This window comes from Populus nigra, chromosome 9, assembly GCF_951802175.1.
Source record: "Populus nigra chromosome 9, ddPopNigr1.1, whole genome shotgun sequence".
NCBI lineage: Eukaryota > Viridiplantae > Streptophyta > Magnoliopsida > Malpighiales > Salicaceae > Populus > Populus nigra.
In genome coordinates this window covers 4,618,268-4,637,296 of record NC_084860.1, presented here as the reverse complement: position 1 = coordinate 4,637,296, position 19,029 = coordinate 4,618,268, and the positions used below count along the sequence as shown (strand labels likewise).

The window sequence follows — 19,029 nt, the reverse complement described above, 5'->3', positions numbered from 1 at the left end:
AAAGGGCCCACCATAAGCACAAACTAAGAATCTGAATACGATTGACTCACCGAAAGATCCCATAGGCTCGGCTGAAATCCAAAGAACTCTATTCGGCGAGGAAGCAAGAACACAGCCATGGCTAAGGTCCCATGATGCCATCCCTCCGAACAAAGAAACGTTTTTTTTTTTTTTTTTTGTTATGAAGAATAAGAATAAAGGAAGGAACCCCGAGGTCTAAACAGATAAAAAAAAGAAAGTGCTGCCACTTGACCAGCATGTGTAAAACAACTTCAAGACAAAAAGGAAACTTGAATGAATGAATAAAAATTTGCTCAACACAGAAGAGTGTGTTCGTGTTACAAAAAATCAAAATCCAATCCTGACCGCATCACTAAAAAACAATATCCAATTATTATTATTATTATTATTATTGTTATTATTATTATTATTAGATAATGGAAATCCGAGTTAGAGTCAGGAAGGACTATTTTGTTTTTGCTGTTCTCTCGTTGTTGATTCCTTTCTCCCTTTTCCTGTTTTCTTTTTGTTTTTGTTTTTATTTCTATTTTCTCTTATTAATATTATTCGTTCGTTCGCTCGCTCGCTCGCTCAATTCTTTTATTTTCTTCTCACGCGGCGTTTATCATTTTTATTTTAATTCTTACGAAGATAATAAAAGGCAGGTAGGAATGATAATAATTTCTCCTCGCGGCCTTGACTCTCACGATACGAGAGAGAGGGGGAAAAAGTAAAACCGATCAGTTCTCTCTCTTTCTCTTTTGTAAACCCTAATTTTTTCGATCTCGATTTGGGATGGAGGAGGCGAATTCGGAAGGAGAAAATCACAGCAAATCGAAGAGTAATGCTATGAATTCTAATGAAGGTCAAAGCAAGCCTAAACGACAGATGAAGACTCCTTTCCAACTCCAAACCCTCGAGAACGCTTATGCCAGTCCGTGCACTTCCTCTCTCTCTCTCTCTATGTTTTATTTGTTTTTGTTTTCAATCTTTCTGCTTGCTTTTGTGCTTGTTGATCTCTTCTGATTTCAATTTTCTCGATTTTTTGTGCTTATGATTCCGTTCATTCATGAATTCGTGTTAATTGGTGTGCTATTGAATGTAGAGGCTTACTTGTTGTGTTATTGAGATTTTGTGACTTTTTGTTAATTTTGTTCTTCTAGCTAGCTAATTTTTTTGTGTTAGCTTAGTTGTTTCTTCGGATTTTTTTAATTTTTCCATGTGTAATTTTTGTCTCTTCGCTTGTTTTGTTGATTTTTTGGGTTTCGGATGATTTTGTTTCCTTTATTATTATTATTATTATTATTATTATTTTGTGGATTATGTGTGTGCGCAAGTATGTGTTTTTTGTGTTATGTAGTTAAGTTTTTTTTTTTTCCCCTTGCTGTATTATTTGGCTTATTTTTGGTGTTTCATTGTTGGTTTGACCAGAGGACACATATCCGTCCGATGAGATGCGGGCTGAGTTGTCGGAGAAATTAGGACTATCTGATAGGCAGTTGCAGATGTGGTTTTGCCACAGGAGATTGAAAGACAGAAAGGAGAATCCAGTAAAGCACCGGAAAGCAGCTCCATTGCCCGAGTCTCCTTTGGAGGATATGAGGATAGTGAGGGCTGACAGTGGGAGTGATTATGGGTCCGGGTCCGTTTCGGGTTCTAGTCCGCTTTCTGAGTCAAGAAAGGTGGTTTTGGATGATGGCCATAAGGTGAGAAGACACTACGAGTCATCACCCCGATCGGTTATGGAGCTTAGAGCTATTGCTTGTGTGGAGGCACAACTTGGAGAGCCATTGAGGGAGGATGGACCAATTCTCGGAATGGAGTTTGATCCTTTGCCACCTGATGCGTTTGGGGAACCCATAGGTGCTTGCCTGATTTTAAAACTGCTGTACTTCTGATTGCTTGATACTGTAGTAATGGCTGTTTCTGAATTGAGGTGGGATGAACGTAGGCATTGTGTGATCTGAGTTCAGTTTTGAGCAAAATAAAAAAAATGCTTAGTCGTCATGGATGCTATTTTATTCCATGCCTTTTGGTGCTAATTTTTACTGTTTTTACATTTGCTTGTTTGTTATTTGAAATGAACAACTGAACTTCACTTGTACTCTAATTACAACTAAAAATTGTGCTCGTTGGGATATTTGAAATGAAACTTTATGAATTAGGATAGTGTTTCTGATTCTAATTGTTTGTTCACTGATATTTGTGGTAAAGAAACAAAACTTTTCTCTATGTTCTGTTAAACATTGACCTGTGAACTTTTTATTCTTTTGATGTTGGGATCACATTTGCTAAATATATTTATGTACACTTATGCAGCTGCAATTACAGAACAACCAAAGCGAATGGGGTATTCTTATGAGGACAAAGTATATGAGCGACGTGATGCTAAATCAAGCAAAGTAGTTTCTCAAATTCATCATATCTTTCTTTTATTTTTGTTGTGCACGTTACATGTACAATGTTGGTTGAGATTTTTTTGTATTTCCTGGCTACTATAGAACTGCAACATGGTTTGTGATGCGATGGTGTGCTGTCAGCATCCAAAAGTTATTGGTCATTAAACTAGGGATTTTTCATTTTTTTCCCCTGTTCCAATTTCTTGGTATCTTGGTCTTTTCTTTTTTTACTTTGGTTAGCCTATATTACCATCTCTTTGGTCAGATGAGGTTCTGTGTTCTCTTATTGCTAGGACTGCTATTATATCTAAATCCATTGCAAGATAATAGCAACCTGCAATTAGCAATTGACAACTAACAAAGAAGAAACCATCCTTCTTGAAAAGCACAAAATGATAATAGGTGACAGCCTGAAGGTAGTGGAAGTCTGCTTTTTAATTATTGTCAAGCTAATGGAATTGACCTTGTTGCATATCTATCAAGTTCTTATAGCTTGTTCTCTCCATTGTTTGGGGATTTCTCCACTTCTGCACTGGATTCCATAAATAACCAATATTTTCATGATAACAGTACCATAGATTGATATGATGTGTGCCTTCCTGTGTAAATGTTGGACTTCTATAGTGTAGATTATGTATTTCACATAGTTCATATTGGTTAGACTCCTAAGTAGCAATTCAATCTTATACCTCTGCAAAGGCTCCTAATAAGTATCACTTTCTCCAGGATCCGGCCAGTATTCGATCTGATACATATGGACCGCATATCCAATCTCCTTATCATGATTCACCAGTTGACACTTTGAGGGGAAGAGCTTCACCATTTGGTGTAGGCCAAATACCACGTGCTCGCCTTTTGTCTCAACAAGACAAGAGGGGGCATGTGTTTTCATCACCTCAAAGGGATGGTGACTATCTCTTGCAACAAGACACCTTTACAAAAAATAGAACAAGTGCTCAATCTATTAGTCATCCTATTATGGGACTAGAAAATCCAAATGTCTTTTCTGATGCACAAACTTTCCACAATGACACTGAGCTGCAGTTGGAAAGGAAACACAAGGTATTATGAAGTCATCAAAAACTTTGCTCTCTCTCTCTCTCTCTCTCTCTCTCTCTCTTTGCGCGTGCGCGCGTGTCATTTAATCAAGGATTGGTAATAATATATGTGGTTGCCTTTTGTAGATCGATGAACCTAGAACTGCAAGAGAAGTTGAAGCTCATGAGATTCGGATACGCAAAGAGCTTGAGAAACAAGATATTTTAAGGCGGAAGGTACTATGTTAACATGCATCGGATGCCAACATGTATTTTTTTCATCTGATTCTGATGTTTGAACTTGCAATCTCAGAATGAAGAACGGATGAGGAAAGATATGGAAAGGCTTGACCGTGAGAGACGAAAAGAAGAAGAGAGATTAGTGCGTGAAAAGCAAAGAGAGGAGGAGAGATCACTTCGGGAGCAAAAACGTGAACTTGAGCGAAGAGAAAAGTTTATGCAGAAAGAGTATTTAAGAGTGAGTTTCAAGTCCCCTATTCTGAGCTTTTAGCCAGTTTTTTTTAATGTTTAGATAGCTGTATTCTATCTCTTCGGTTTCCTTTGTTTATTTTCAAGGCTGAGAAAATAAGGCAAAAAGAAGAGCTTCGTAGAGAGAAAGAGGCAGTGAAACGCAAAGCTGCCATGGAGAAAGCAACTGCACGCAAGATTGCTAAAGACTCTTTGGATCTTATTGAGGATGAACAGCTAGAACTCATGGAATTGATTGCTGCAAGCAAAGGCTTAGCCTCAATAGTTAACCTCAACTATGATACTTTGCAAAATCTCGATTCATTTAGAGGTAATCATATCTGATGACTAGACCACAATTTAAAAGAATAATTTGATTTTTTTCTGTTGAAATAGGAGGGTTAGAAGTTTATTTTTAACATTTTAGTAGTTACAAAAGCAATATTCTGTGTTCCAGACTTGTTGATCACATTCCCATCTGAGGCCGTGCAATTAAAAAAATCATTTGGATTTCAACCTTGGTTAGATTCTGAAGAAAATATTGGGAATCTTCTGATGGTATGTCCTAAACTCGCTTTTATTTCCCTGAGCTCTGTTATGTATTATCAATCCAGGATTTTCTGATTAGCATGTGATTCACTAGTGTACATTCTAGTTCCACTAACAAAATTCTGATAACTCCTAGCAGGGTTATTTTTTGGTGCTCATTTGTGCCATTTGTTTTTAACTCATGAAAGTTATGCTGTCTTCTACACTGTTTGTCTATGCTTGTTATGTTGCTTCAGAGAATTTTTTGATAATGTTAATAATTTCTTGTCTGTATTTTGAGCCCCCCTTAAATTTGTCTTTTTCAGGTCTGGAAGTTTTTTATTACTTTTGCTGATGTCCTTGGGCTATGGCCATTTACACTCAATGAGTTTGTTCAAGCTTTCCATGACTATGTGAGTTTCTAATGGAGTTTTATCATGGTCAATTTTGTTTTCTCTAACTCCGTTTTATGCATCATCCTTTTGCTCTTAGTTGATTTTTATGGCATTTTGATTTTAGGATTCGAGATTGCTTGGTGAATTACATGTTGCTCTTCTGAAATTAATAATTAAAGACATTGAAGATGTTGCTAGGACACCATCTAGTGGATTAGGGATAAATCAATATTATACAGCCAATCCTGAAGGCGGACATCCACAAATTGTTCAAGGGGTAAGATCTACTCCATGGAAGTGCTTACTGATATTCATTGGAGTGATACCCTTTCAATTGATGCTGAACCATTTTATATTTTTACTTAAATCTATTAGGCGCATACATGGGGCTTTGATATACGCAACTGGCAGCAACACTTAAATTCATTAACATGGCCCGAAATACTCCGGCAATTGGCATTGTCTGCAGGGTTTGGGCCACGGTTGAAGAAAAAGTGTGCAACATGGGCAGGTTTGGGTGATATTGACGAGGTTTGTCCTTGTCTTGATTGCTTCATTTTCTTCTATTTTCTTCCTGCATTAGGTCCTTTAATGTGCAATATATGTGCCAATTAAAACTGGTTTAGAGAGAGCTGAATTCCTATACACCAACAGATGTTCAGAGCAGTAACAATTGGAATTACTTTATTGATATCATTGATTGAGACTTGGAAGATGGGGAGAAACAAGAAAAATAGTGAGGTAGCACATTTAATCAAAGATTAAAGCTTTCATTGGAGCTGGTAAGAGAACGATGTACAGCTGAAGAGAGGAGGAATAATACAGTCAAGAAAATGGACAGTTGAAACTTCACTTGTAGTTCAGTAGTAGTTTTAGAATATGGTTATTTTCTGGGAATTTGTTAATTGTGATATATCTGCCTTTTTTCATAGTGAATTCATTATTTAGGACTATTTGGCATTATGATTCTTCAGGATTTTGTTGTGCCTTTATAACTAACTCATCAAATAAATGGCACTAGTCATCTTTGGTGTGCTTGTGAAAGTCCTAGGCTTGCAACAATAAAGTTTCTTGTTTGGGTCTTGAGGGCAGGCATCTATGCAAAAATGCTGAATGGTAGGATTGTTTTCAATTTTCCCTCCTAAGATAGGATACTTATTAATGACCTTTATTAGTTTTTATGGCATACTAAGATGTTTCTAGGTGGGTTTTAGCTTAATTATGCTTCAGCACTTGTTAAATTACATGCTTTGCTATTAATTTAAGTTCGATCTGGATGATAACTTCCACTACATTTTTTAAGTGCCTGTTATTAGCTCTTGCAAATGTGTATAATAAGATGTTTGTGAACTGATTATTATTTTTATGCTTTGTCCTTTCATGTACTCACAGATGATTGTATTGTTAGTTGCAGGTTAAAGATTGTGAAGATATTGTTTCTATTATACGCAACGGATCAGCAGCTGAAAATGCATTTGTGTTAATGCGAGAAAAGGGTTTGTTACTTCCTAGAAGATCCAGGCATCGGTTGACACCTGGAACTGTTAAGTTTGCAGCTTTTCATGTTCTTTCTCTTGAAGGTAGCAAAGGATTAACAGTGCTAGAACTTGCAGACAGGATTCAGGTGAGTTTTGTTTGTTAAAATTAATTTTTCCTCACTGTCATTGTTCTCATTTGTCCCCTTTGCTTGCAGAAATCTGGACTTCGAGACCTGACAACAAGCAAGACGCCAGAGGCTTCTATTTCTGTTGCTTTGACAAGGGATCAAAAGCTTTTTGAAAGAATTGCTCCTTCAACATATTGTGTACGGGCAGCTTTCAGAAAGGATCCTGCTGATGCTGAGGCGATACTTGCAGAAGCCAGAAAGAAAATTAGAATTTTTGAAAATGGATTTTTGGGTGGAGAAGATGCTGATGATGTTGAAAGAGATGAGGACTCTGAAGGAGATGCTGATGAGGATCCTGAAGTTGATGATTTAGCTACTCCAATGAGTTCTAACAAAAGCACTGTCCATTCTAGCAAAGTAAATGCTTTATCTGGGAGTGGAAGTGGTAAAGTCAGTAATGACGCTTCATTAACTGTACAAAATAAGTGTGAGAAAGGTCTTTCATCTTTCTCTTTGAATGGCCCAAAGGATGCAGTGGCTCCTAGTATCATTGAGCAGTGTGTTACTCATAAAGATGAGGGGACTAATAATGCAGATGAAGAAAATATTGAAATTGATGAAAACAACTCAGGTGAATCATGGATTCAGGGACTCACTGAAGGGGAATACTCTCATCTCAGTGTCGAAGAACGTCTTAGTGCCCTTGTTGTGTTAGTTGGTATTTCGAACGAAGGGAATTCCATCCGTGCTGTTCTTGAGGTAAATGTTCTAATTCTGTTTTGTCAAATGTTAAATCACTTTCATGCCAGGAAGCTGCTAGTTTTTCCCTTGTAAATAATATAAAGTTTTACAGGATCGTTTGGAAGCTGCAAATGTTCTTAAAAAGCAAATGTGGGCTGAGGCACAATTAGATAGAAGTCGGTTGAAAGAAGAGTTCATCAGTAAATTAGATTTTCCATCTTTTACTGGGGGAAAAGTTGAAACACAAGTCACTAGTTCTGCCGTGGAGGGCAACCAAAGCCCCTTGGTTCTTGTTGATGGCAAAAATAAGGAAGCATCTCCAAGTAATGTTGAGGATCAGAAACCATTACCAGAAGATGTAGAGAATCATGTAAGCTGTGCTCTTTCTGAGAAAGCTTTGGTTATTCAAGATCTTTCCTTGAATCCAGATAACATTTCAGCTCAGCAGCATGGTTATGCTTCAAAAAGGTCCCGTTCACAATTGAAAGCTTATATTGCCCACCTAGCAGAAGAGATGTGTATTTACAGGTCCTTGCCCCTTGGCCAAGATCGCAGACGAAATAGGTACTGGCAATTTGTGGCATCTGCTTCTAGAAATGATCCTTGTTCTGGTAGGATCTTTGTAGAATTACATGATGGAAATTGGAGGGTTATTGATTCGGAAGAGGTAATTCATCTCTTTGTGATTTATGCATTTTATATTTTGATTGCAAGCTCTGCTGTAATAATCTCTAAGAATTTGTGATAAAAGTTTTTTAATTTTTGCTTGGACTCTTAAAGCCAGAGTTAAAATGGGATTCTTAAGATGAATACCGCCAGTTATCCCCCAATGACCATGGATATAGTAGTCGCAGACATAATCTGAATAATTGTATTTGTATTGATGCAACCTATTGGGGAGAAGGGGGGGATATGATGATGTTGTCCTTTGGTTTCATGTAGCTTTGACATGCAATTGTTAGAGAATCTTGGAGAGAATTTATGCTTTTCCTTCTTTCTTGGGGAAACATCTAAGAACAAGAATATATGATATCTCTTCTGGTGGAAGCACATGTTTTCTCTTTTCATCTTCTACCTTTCTGCCGTCTTTTTCCTTAGAGGTTGTCGTAGTATTAAAAACAAGAAATTTTCTCTGAGGACTTCTCTTCCACTTGCTAGAGTTGGGAATAATCTCTTTACTGATGGATGCTAGTCTCCCTTTATCTCTCATGATTGATCACATGAGGATGTGAACCTCCTTGGATCATATGATGAGTTTTTGTTCTTTGGTTGATGCCTTGCAGCATTCACTGATACCATATTCAACTCTATTTCTGTTCAGGCTTTTGATACACTTTTATCATCTTTGGATACACGTGGGGTTAGGGAATCTCATTTGTGTATAATGTTGCAAAAGATTGAATCATCTTTCAAAGAAAATGTTCAAAGAAACTTGGGATCTGCAAACATTGTGTGCCAAAGTGGAACCACAGATGAAAAAGAAACAGCTGAAACAGACACTGCTGATTGCCCAGCAGACGACAGCCCTAGCAGTATGGTTTGTGTTTCCAGCTCAGATACTTTGGATGCTTTTTCTTTGTTTAGTATTGAGCTTGGCAGAAATTCAGCAGAGAAGAAGGGTGCTCTGAAAAGGTACCAGGATTTTCAGAACTGGATGTGGAAAGAGTGCTTTAATTCCTCAACATTATGTGCCGTGAAATATGGAAAGAAAAGATGTGAGCAATTATTGGACACTTGTGACCTGTGTCTTGACACTTATCTCTCTGAAGACCCCCACTGTCTTTCTTGCCACCAAACATTTAAATTTGAAAACAAGAAATTTGATTTTGCTGAACATGAGATTCAATGCAAAAAGAAAAGGAAGATTGATCCTGGAAATGCATGTACTTGTGATTCTTCTTTACCTCCAGGAACCAGATTGCTGACGGCACTTTTAAGTTGCATTGAGGTTGGAAATTTTCATATGACAGTGTAATTAAATCTTTTTACAAATGAAAGGAAAATATTTTCTTAGTCTGGGTCCCAAGTGTTGATGATTATTAATCATGCTGACTGATATTATTCACTTTTGAGTTTGCAGGTATCTGTTCCGCAAGAAGCTCTTGAGTCATTTTGGATGGGAATCCCCAGGAAGGACTGGGGTATGAAGTTGGCAATGCCATCATCAACTGAGGAACTCCTGCAGGTTCTCAACTTATTACACATCACAAAAAATTAACATGCATATTTTGTGTTTTTCCTGTTCAATATCTGGCATAAATATGTAATGCCTAGTTAGTTTCTTTCCCTAAATAGTGATGCTCTGTGATTTTCTTTTTTACTTCTATTACGATTACTTGTGTTCTGTTAATGATGGGGCAGGGAAGTGGTTTTTTTTTTTTTTGTTCAGAGAAAACATACTGTTATCGTGACACTTATTTATTTTAAAAAAAAAAAACATTTCATGGGTATGCTCGATGGAAGGATGATGTATATTAATTTTATCCTGCTGTTGCCCTGTTATGCATATTTATGAGCGCTAGATAGAAGAATGATATGTATTAATTTATCCTGCTGTTGCCCTGTTATGGTCTTGCTGCAGTGCAGTCCTGAGGCTGGAAAAGACTATGGATTTCGATATGCCCACGTGGATTAACAATTTGCTTGCCCATGTGGATAAACAATTTGCTTAGCTAATGTGCATTTAAATGGACAAATGCGCGTGTGGATTTGCAACAAGACATTACAATAACAAGAATATTGCATACCTGGTGGGATGTTTTTGCTTATTTTAGAGTTCATTTTGCAGATATTGACCGTGTTTGAGAGTGCCATAAAAAGAGAGAGATTGTCATCGAATTTTGAGATGACTAAAGAATTATTGGGCTCCTCTGCATTGTCAGGGAGTGCAGCACATGATTCTGCTAGTCTGGGATTGGTTCCTGTACTTCCATGGATGCCAAAAACCACTGCAGCTGTGGCCCTGAGGCTTTTTGAGCTAGATGCATCTATTATTTATGTAAAGAATGAGAAACCCAAGCCCTCTGCAGAAAAACCAGTCAAACTATATATGGTCAGTTAATTCTCCCCAGCTTTTTTTGTTCACTTTCTGTTTCATTTACTGCCATTGCTAAGATCTGCTACGATCCCACAAGTTTTAACAGCTTTTAGAATGATCATCACCTATACCCTTGGTTAGGGGAAGAGTGTGGATGCAAACCCATGCTTGATAAGGCGCCTTTTATGGGCAAATTGGGGCCACACACTGAGTTAAAAGATCATCACCAGTGGCATTTTGGAAAATTATAGCTGATCCCTGATATGAAATATTCTTTGAATGTGATTATATATGCCTGGTTTTTCTCATATGCAGAAGCTTTCTTCAAGATATTCTCCCTTTAAGAATGAAGATGTTGAATTAAAAGATACAAAGCAAGAAGAGCACATTAAAGAAGATATTGTTGATCTACGTGGTAAGCAGAGCAGTTATAAACGTGGACGAGGGAGGCGCGATCAAGGACTTCCAACAAAGTGGCAGAGAAGAATGCCTGGTTTAAAATCTGATACAGGCAGGAAGAGTTCTTCGAGGGGAACTCAGAATTTGAATCAGGGACCAAGGCAGCAGGGGAAAAAAACAAATTTGCAAGCAACTAGTCGGGGTCGACGCACAGTAAGGAAGAGGAGAGTGGAAAAGATGCAACCCAAGGAGCCCTTGCTTGGTCGGATGACTGACAAGGTTGCCTCCACATCGAAAAAATCAGCTGTCCACAACAACTATATTAAATCATTCGGAAACATTGGTGATGAAGATTGGAGTGTTAAAAAGGGCAGGATGAATGGTGATGATAATAGCAACATTATGGAAGAAGCAGAATCTGATGATAATGTTGAAGAGGTATATGGGCAAGGAAATTGGGAACCAGGTTTCAATGGCATTTCCAATGGTTGGAATAGAAATCCAATGGAGGTGAGTGATGATGATGCAAATGTTTCTAACGGCATTGAAGCTATGGGAGATGATGATTCAGAGGGGGACATGGAAATGAGTGATGGATCAGACAGAGCTGCCAAACAGGCGCAGAGTGATGAAGGTATGGACTCTGCGGATTCAGACGAGTACAGTGACTGAAGCATATTTCTAATGCGCTTGATATAGTCATATATTTGAGCTGCCTTTAAAATTTTGAATCACGCAGCTTGACTGGCAGCCAGCTAAATTAATGTATAATAGGGGGAAGTAAGAAAGAGAATTGCCCCTTGCTCTTATTTTAGCAGGCAATACATAGCAGAAAGAGGAGGTAGAAAGTAATTAGACAGATTCGCGTTGTAATTCATCATTGTTAGTGAGGCATTGGATTGTATTTGTAAGCGTGTCCTGGAAAATGAGGCTTTTCCCCCCTTTTTTTGGTTCTACTTTATATGAAGTTTTGTCTGACACAGATTTGTCAATATAGCAAATTAACGTTACATTTTCCCTTTTCCTGAGAATTTCTTTCTTAGCGAAGGTAACAAGAAACGCCGACGAGAAGCTTATAAGCGCAAGCCCGGGGCTGGGGATTTTCACATCCTTCCATGAAGCATGACATGGAGACCCAGCGGCTCCCCAGGCTGCCTCTGTTTCCAATCGAAGGCGAACGTAAAATACTTGAAATGCGAGACTAAAGATGAAGAGCCAATAGCCCAAGGGAAACAAAATATGGGGGAAAAGAGCAGGTGGTATCATCTCCCTGTCTTTGCTAGCCACACGCCCAGAGAGCACAAGAACGAAACTATTCTGTAGCATTCCAGTGCTGTTTAAGACAAGCATCTTCTTATGACTTCGTTTAGTAGTTATCATTAGTACACACTATATAATCCAATAGGGCACAGGCTGAAACCGCTGCCTTTTATTCATCCTGACAATGAATGCTCTATTGATCCAGCCATACAGACAAGACAGGGGCAGAAACTCACAACCATCTCAAAAAATATTCACATGTACTATCGGCCGGATCTAAGAATTTAATAGTTTCTTGATTCCTGACTTCTGCTCAGCAGATAGCCTTGTTGGGAATTTGATGTCGAACTTGATTCTCAAGTTGCCCCTCTTTGATGGGTCCTTCGGTATTGGCATACCTTCCTTGGCGACTACTTCCTCATAGTTCGGATGAATCACGTTGTTGACGGGGATGGTGAGGGTCCTCCCATCCAAGGTCGTGAGATGAACGGTACAGCCTGTTAGAGCTTCCACAAGAGGTATCTTCTTCGTCACAACCAAATCGTTGCCTTCCCTTGTGAATGTGCTGTGTGGTTTCTCATCGATTACGAAGACAAGATCTGCAGGGATAACATTTGGCTGCTCATTACCTTTCTCTGGGAAGGTTATTTTTGTTCCCCTTTTCCAACCAGGCTTGATATCAATAGTCAAGATTTCCTCCACGGGCAGTGTTTTCCTGTATCACAAAACCAGCAGTTAATATATGCGAGAGAAAGGATCATGCTGAAGAAAGGTTGGCTAGGGGTGCACGGCAAGTTCAATCCCATCAAGTTCAAAGCATCCAAAAGACATGAAGGAACACACCATAGCCAAAATTAAGATATAAAGTATGATACAAATCAAAGCATGCAATTGCTGTCTTGTTCATACAAACAATATCATGTCTATTAATATAGGGATACAAGTAGAAAGACAAGATTCATAAGGTACCACTTACCCACTAACATCAACAATCTCCCTTGAAATCTTCATCTTTTTAGTGGTCCCCTTGTAGAGCTCCTCCAGGCTACAAGGCAATGTATTCTCTATTGGAGGAGCTTTCCGAGGAGCTGTATTGATTGGACGTCCCTCGCCAAAAGAACTAAAAATATCATCCCCAAACATTCCACCAAATGACCTTGAACCACCCCTCATACCACCACCACCACCTCCCATTCCTCCAAATGGACTCGAGGAGCCGAAAAATTCAGCAAAAATGTCATCAGCATTTCTCGGATTGAATCTGAATGTTGCCGGCCCATCTCCTGTTGAGAAGAAGGTTGCTCCTCCTGGACCACCAGTTTCTGGTGGTGGAACCTGACCTTTAAGCCCTTCTTCACCATATTGATCATAAATTGCTCTCTTTTGAGGATCACTTAGAACCTGTAAAATAATCAACATGCAAAACATGATATCCTATTTAGTTCTGCATGATCTAAAAAGAGACCAAATATGAGAGGCAATAAATTGTCTATACACCATAAAAAGAGGGAAGATTTTGATGGGGAAATCCTAAAAAGGCCAGCAATTATGGGGAAAAAAAGCAAAACCCAGATCCTAAAATGTGATTTCAACGTGAAAGGTGACCAATTGCCGCCAGTCCAGATAAGTAGCTGCCCCTCTAGAACAGAACTATCACTCCGTATGCAGAGCATTAAAAACATATAGCAATAAAGAACTGTTACGTATAGAATAGAGATACAAGGTAGAGTGATCATGATACCAACCTCGTAAGCTTCAGAGATCTGTTTGAATTTGGCCTCAGCTTCTTTCTTGTTATTCGGGTTCTTATCAGGATGCCATTTCATAGCTAGCTTTCTATAAGCCTTCTTCAAGTCTTCATCTTTAGCATTCTTGTCAACCTTCAATGTGTTGTAGTAATCCACACCCATTACTATAATGAGATTTCTACTCTTCTTTAACTAATTCCCTGCCAAAACTTGAGAGTTCAAAAACTGGTTATACGCTGCGGTGCTGGGGTTGTAGTGTTTTATTGCTGCTCGTTGGGGATGTGGTGTTGGTTTTGATGGGCAAGAGGGGGGGATAAAATAAGAAAGAGAAGGATGTGTCTCGAACATCTTGAGGGCCATGAAGAAAGATGTGGAATTTTCCAGAAAGATTGGTGTCACAGTGAGGAAATTTATCTTCTTTTTACCCTTTAGTGGTGTTTTTCGAATGATTATATTTTACCTTTTGTTTTACTCTAAATGGGCCTTCCTCCCTTGAATTTTAGGTCATATTAGCCATTTAGTCTGTGATTCGCTAGGGGTTATGTTTTTTTTTTTTCAAAAAACAACATGGGGCATATTAGCTGTTTTAACTTTTTTTTGTAATTCAAAATGTAAATTAAAAGCATGCAAGTATTTAAATAAATAAAAAAATAATTATTTATGTAAATAAAAAACTTGTTAATTATAAAAAAACTGAAAAAAATCAAGAGATAAATATAGATTAATATATTTAATCATATAAAATAAGATTTTAACTTGATTGTGTTTACTAAACTTATTTATTTAAGTTAATAAAAAATAAATTCACACCCTAAAAAACTCATGAATTAAAAGATAAATATAAATGAAACTAACTAAATAAACACGTGCCATAAAAAATCTTACGGAAAGCCGAATACATCATCAATATTATTTCAAAATAAATATTTTTTTATTTTTTTAAAATAAAATTTATTTGTATAAAAATATTATAAATGAATTAGAATAAAATCTTGAAAAATCAAACAGAAACAGAACAATTAAAAAAAAATTATTAAAAAAAAAGCATGCAAAACCTGTGACCTAGGTCACGAGATCGAAATAAACTCAAATAAAAAACTTGAAAATAATCACAAAACCAATATTTAAAAAAAAACAGTGCATAATGATAAGTGAAAAAAAAATCAACAAAAAATTTGATTGAAAGATGAAATTGAAAGCCAAAAAACTTCAACAAAAGTGCCAAGAAAAAAAAATGAGGACCGAAATGAAAAACAAAATATATAAAAAATTATAATTGAAAGACTAAATTGAAAAAAAAAACTTCTATAAAAGAAATAAGAACAAAATAAGAAATTAAAGAATAAGGACTAAAAAAATATGAGATATTGTAATAGAAGGACTAAATTGAAAAGAAAAATAACTTCTATAAATGAAATAAGAATGAAATAAGAAATTAAAATAATGAGGACTGGAATTGAAAATTAGAAAACAAAGAGGACAATGATATATATTACTTGTCATAAAAAAGAAAAGAAAGGAAAAAAAATCAAACTTTCACCGACAACAATTCGATAACTGTGAATTGCCACATACCACTCCATATGAAAGATGATATGATGGCACATCTAGAGAAACGGCGCAAGGCCACCTGGTGGTATCACACACGCCGTCTAAATGGTGCATTTGCTGACGCGTGTTGAACATGCATCAGCAGCTTTTTCATAATTAAATTACTATTTTAATGGTAAATTAATAATCTTCCCTTATGAAAACCAACAATTAACGACAAAACTAGAGGTAAAAGACTCTAATACCCCTGACCCAATGCATTAAATTTCTTGGATCCAATGATACATTTATAATTTTCTTGCATATGAAAAACTAAAAATATCTATATATCTCTACCCGAAACAATTGATTTTTTTTAGTCTTAGAGGTATTCTCGTTATTTAACTGTTCATAAAAATTCTATATAGACAAAAATACCCTCACATAAATTAATAATAACGAATGACCCATGTAAAAATATCAAAATACCTTAAATGAGAGTTTAAGAGAGGCATTCAATTTATTTATTTTTGCCTAGGCCATAGATGTCGGCGTATATTATAGTGAATAGTGTACTGAGTCTATCCTATAGTGAATCCTTAATGCAATTTAGTATATTTGGTATATGATGTAGTTTTTGTACTTTTAATTTTCACTTTCATCTCCTTTATACTTTGATTTATTTTTAATTTAGTCCTTCTATTTGAATTTCATCCATTTTAATTTAAAAAAACATAAATTCTCTGTTTTTAATTTTCTTTTACCCGCTGAATAATAATTAATTTTGTTTTCCGTTATTGCAGGGTTTTGATCTTCTAAATATTTTCAAACAGTTCAAGCTCATTTAACAAAGTTTGCAAAGAGAATTCAACAAACTCACATGCATGGGATTTAACTTCCTTCCATAAAGCACAAATATGGTATGGTTAGGCCAAAAAAGATATTAATCACTACTTGAGGTTGAGGCGCATATCTTTGCACAAAGAATGATGGTGACAGGATTTATTAAGCAACAGATGGAGGAATCAGGAGATCTGGAGGGGAGAGAAGGAAACGAGAAACAGAGCGAGAAAAAGAAAAGCAAAAACAGAAAAACAAAAATAAATTTTATGTTTTTTTCCCTTCTAAAATAGTTGAAAAACTACCCTAAGGAACCAATTTCAGGGGTGTTTGGCGTTCTTGGGTAGTACTTTTTCTAAAAAATTATTTGTTTTTATGTGCTGATATAAAAAATAAATTTTAAAAAATAAAATAAAAAATATTATTTTAATATTCTAAACAAAAAACACTTTAAAAAACAACTTCTATTGCTGTCCTAAACACCCCCTCAAATGCTCCAAAGTATAAGAAAACTTAAATCTAAAATTTAAAGTACAAAGATTAAATCTCATTAAAAAATAAAATTGATTGGCATGAAAAATTCATTGTATCCCTAGACACATATTACTATTCACCACAATAATATAATTAATATTTTTTGCTTCTAATAAAAAATCAATGACCTTGCTATTAGGGGTAATACAGTCTTTTCTATATGATATATAATATTTGCTGCATTATTTTTTAGGATTTTTATTTTATGAGGTTGGTCTTAATTTCATGTCATGGTTACAGATTTTGAAGATTATCACAAGTTTATTTGATTTATTTTTAGGTTATTTCTTTTATTTTTCTTCTATTTATACATGAAGTACCAGCTTTCTGCGAGACCGAGATGGACTTTTTTAGAGGTAAAAACAAGATATTTTTGCATGTCTAGGTCAATTTGTTGATATTATTTAGGAAAAATAAATGAAGTTTTAATACCTCCTCACATTATGAACAATAACAACACTACTAAAAAAACATCTCCTCACATTATGAACAATAGCAATGCTACTAAAAGAACTAAGTCTCTTTTTCCTGGTAAATTATCACATATGTAGGCTTTGACCAAATTAATTCCTTTGTGTGGATTTACAGTTCTTCAGTGTGATCTCTCTGGTGAACATCTTCCGTTTGCTCATGGGTAGTTCACATTTTGGCGAAGAGTCTCCCTCAAGAGCTTACATCTCTCAAACCTTCCCCTGGTTTAAAAGATTCTATGCAATGGTAAAGGAGTCCCACCATGAGGTTTGTACTCACCCTACATGCTTTCTTAATTTTGTACAGTTTTTATTTTTTATTTTTTTGCCTTGTTTTCTCTATGATGAATCTAATCATCAGTCATTTTTTTTAAACATGCCGTGGTGTTTAAGGTTTTTCGTTGGTCAAAATTATTTTTCAATGATAAGTAAGAGAGTTGATCAAATTGAATTCGACAGTAAATCGTTCAGTCATTAAATACTGAATCATGGATGTCAATCATGTAATGCAAACACTTTACTGCTCAACATAATTTGATGATATGATCCGTCTGTTTTTTTTGTGTTTCTTTCATTGAGCTTAAGCAGAATATGGCAACTGTTGCATCATCTATGCATTGTCATAAATAATCTTGTGATTGAGCTGAAAGTTAACCTTTATCATTTCATTTTTTGTAGTTGCAAGGTTTCATCAAACGGGAAATGGAAAGACATGAGTTCACTGCCTGCCTTGCTAACAAGGAAATGGTATTTTACGTGGTATAAATGCCAATAACCTTTCATTCCTTCACCCCTTTCCCTGCTCCCAGACTCTCTTTTACTTTAACAAGAACAGCAGAGTGGGATGCTGCATCAACTATTCAGCTTCCTAGGAGTAAGCAAGGGAGTTGCTCTGTGTCAATGATGTTGTTTCATCTTCTTCTTGGATCATGCTGGAGTTTTGTTTCCGGTTTCACCGCTGTTCTTCTTGCAGCTTCTCAAGCCCAAATTTATACTCTTGTACCATATCGTCTGTATTGAGTAGCAGCATGGGAAATGGAATTATTGCTTCATACTCGTTGCATGATAGCCTAAACACATTGCATTTATGATAGCTTTTTCCCTCTTTACATCAGAATTTCCTTTGATTCTTTAAAAATATGATATGCAGACGGGTGCGTTTGATTTAGCACATATATATATTATGGCCAAACCAACGTGTGTTACTAAATCCATTGCAGCTCCTCGTGCTCCTGATGCATTTTCATTGGTAAATAGCTTAACGTAGAGAAAATCAAAAGCTGTTTTTCTTGATTCCATACTGTCTTATACATTCTTGACTTCCGATTTTCTGATAAATATATGCCCTTTGATAATCTTGCTTCGTAAATTCACATATTCTCGATTTCGGATTTTCTAATGGCCATACATCTTCATCAGTTAATCTATGCCAATCATCCAGCTTATTTGCTTTATTTTCGACCCTTGTTATTGCATGAGTAATGGTACTCTTTATCTTAAGCATCTGTGCAAGAAAGAAACATCTGCTTATGGTAGAGACCATACAGTGTGGTGGAGTATTTTTAACCAATAACATACAAAAAGTCGAAGAGCACAAGTTTTGACCGAAAGTTCCAAGGGCCATTCCGCATAAGAGTTTGGCTGGCCCGCCTCCACAGTGTCTTTCTGCGTACGTCTTCTATTCTTATCCAAATTCCAACCTCATCGGCAAGAGTGTGGTCATGAATCCATGGAAGACACCACATGGGAGCAAAGACTACAAGCCCTAACCAGCCCCGTAACCACACCACACCACACCTCTACAGCTCTACTCTCAGTTCTTCATCTCTTCACAATTTCCACGCTATCTCAAATGGGACTTTCAACCTATCCTTTGACTAGAGACGCTAATACGGTGTATGACATTGTGGTGTTGATATTTTGATTGCTGGTAATGATATTGAATATTTGAATAAATTGAAATATTTTTTGAAATTCTATTTTGAGATTAAAGATTTAGATGAAGCATGTATTGGGTATTCAAATTATTAGAAATAG

General features: G+C 36.4%; 2 protein-coding genes across 3 annotated transcripts; one reads left to right on the top strand and one right to left on the bottom strand.

Moving 5' to 3' along the window:
* Positions 1 to 218: 218 nt before the first annotated feature.
* Positions 219 to 11,620, top strand: LOC133703178 (homeobox-DDT domain protein RLT1-like). Of its 2 annotated transcripts, XM_062127628.1 has the most exons (18): positions 228 to 934; positions 1,432 to 1,863; positions 2,320 to 2,402; positions 3,126 to 3,461; positions 3,584 to 3,673; positions 3,750 to 3,914; positions 4,013 to 4,235; positions 4,362 to 4,462; positions 4,759 to 4,845; positions 4,952 to 5,104; positions 5,203 to 5,358; positions 6,242 to 6,451; positions 6,521 to 7,192; positions 7,287 to 7,841; positions 8,496 to 9,122; positions 9,255 to 9,359; positions 9,963 to 10,226; positions 10,527 to 11,620. In XM_062127628.1, exons 1-18 carry the CDS (start codon positions 796 to 798, stop codon positions 11,280 to 11,282), a joined length of 5,154 nt encoding a protein of 1,717 aa, XP_061983612.1. In that variant the 5' UTR covers positions 228 to 795; the 3' UTR covers positions 11,283 to 11,620. The 2 variants fall into 2 exon arrangements, with proteins under 2 accessions (XP_061983614.1, XP_061983612.1); XM_062127630.1 differs by lacking the exons at positions 9,963 to 10,226; positions 10,527 to 11,620 and adding an exon at positions 9,756 to 9,945 and having other exon boundaries at positions 219 to 934.
* Positions 11,621 to 11,913: 293 nt separating this feature from the next.
* Positions 11,914 to 14,015, bottom strand: LOC133703180 (uncharacterized). The gene is made up of 3 exons (XM_062127631.1): positions 13,616 to 14,015; positions 12,847 to 13,271; positions 11,914 to 12,585 (listed from the first exon to the last, which is right to left on the bottom strand). Exons 1-3 carry the CDS (start codon positions 13,778 to 13,780, stop codon positions 12,147 to 12,149), a joined length of 1,029 nt encoding a protein of 342 aa, XP_061983615.1. The 5' UTR covers positions 13,781 to 14,015; the 3' UTR covers positions 11,914 to 12,146.
* Positions 14,016 to 19,029: the final 5,014 nt, after the last annotated feature.

Bases quoted from the DNA above. Each gene is read 5' to 3' on its own strand.
- LOC133703178 (XM_062127628.1), top strand. From the start codon at position 796: ATGGAGGAGGCGAATTCGGAAGGAGAAAATCACAGCAAATCGAAGAGT. The intron at 4,236-4,361 runs GTAATCATATCT...TCTGTGTTCCAG, and splicing joins AAATCTCGATTCATTTAGAG to ACTTGTTGATCACATTCCCA. The intron at 5,105-5,202 runs GTAAGATCTACT...TAAATCTATTAG, and splicing joins ATCCACAAATTGTTCAAGGG to GCGCATACATGGGGCTTTGA.
- LOC133703180 (XM_062127631.1), bottom strand. From the start codon at position 13,780: ATGGGTGTGGATTACTACAACACATTGAAGGTTGACAAGAATGCTAAA. The intron at 13,272-13,615 runs GTTGGTATCATG...ATTATTTTACAG, and splicing joins AGATCTCTGAAGCTTACGAG to GTTCTAAGTGATCCTCAAAA. The intron at 12,586-12,846 runs GTAAGTGGTACC...TTTGTGATACAG, and splicing joins GAGATTGTTGATGTTAGTGG to GAAAACACTGCCCGTGGAGG.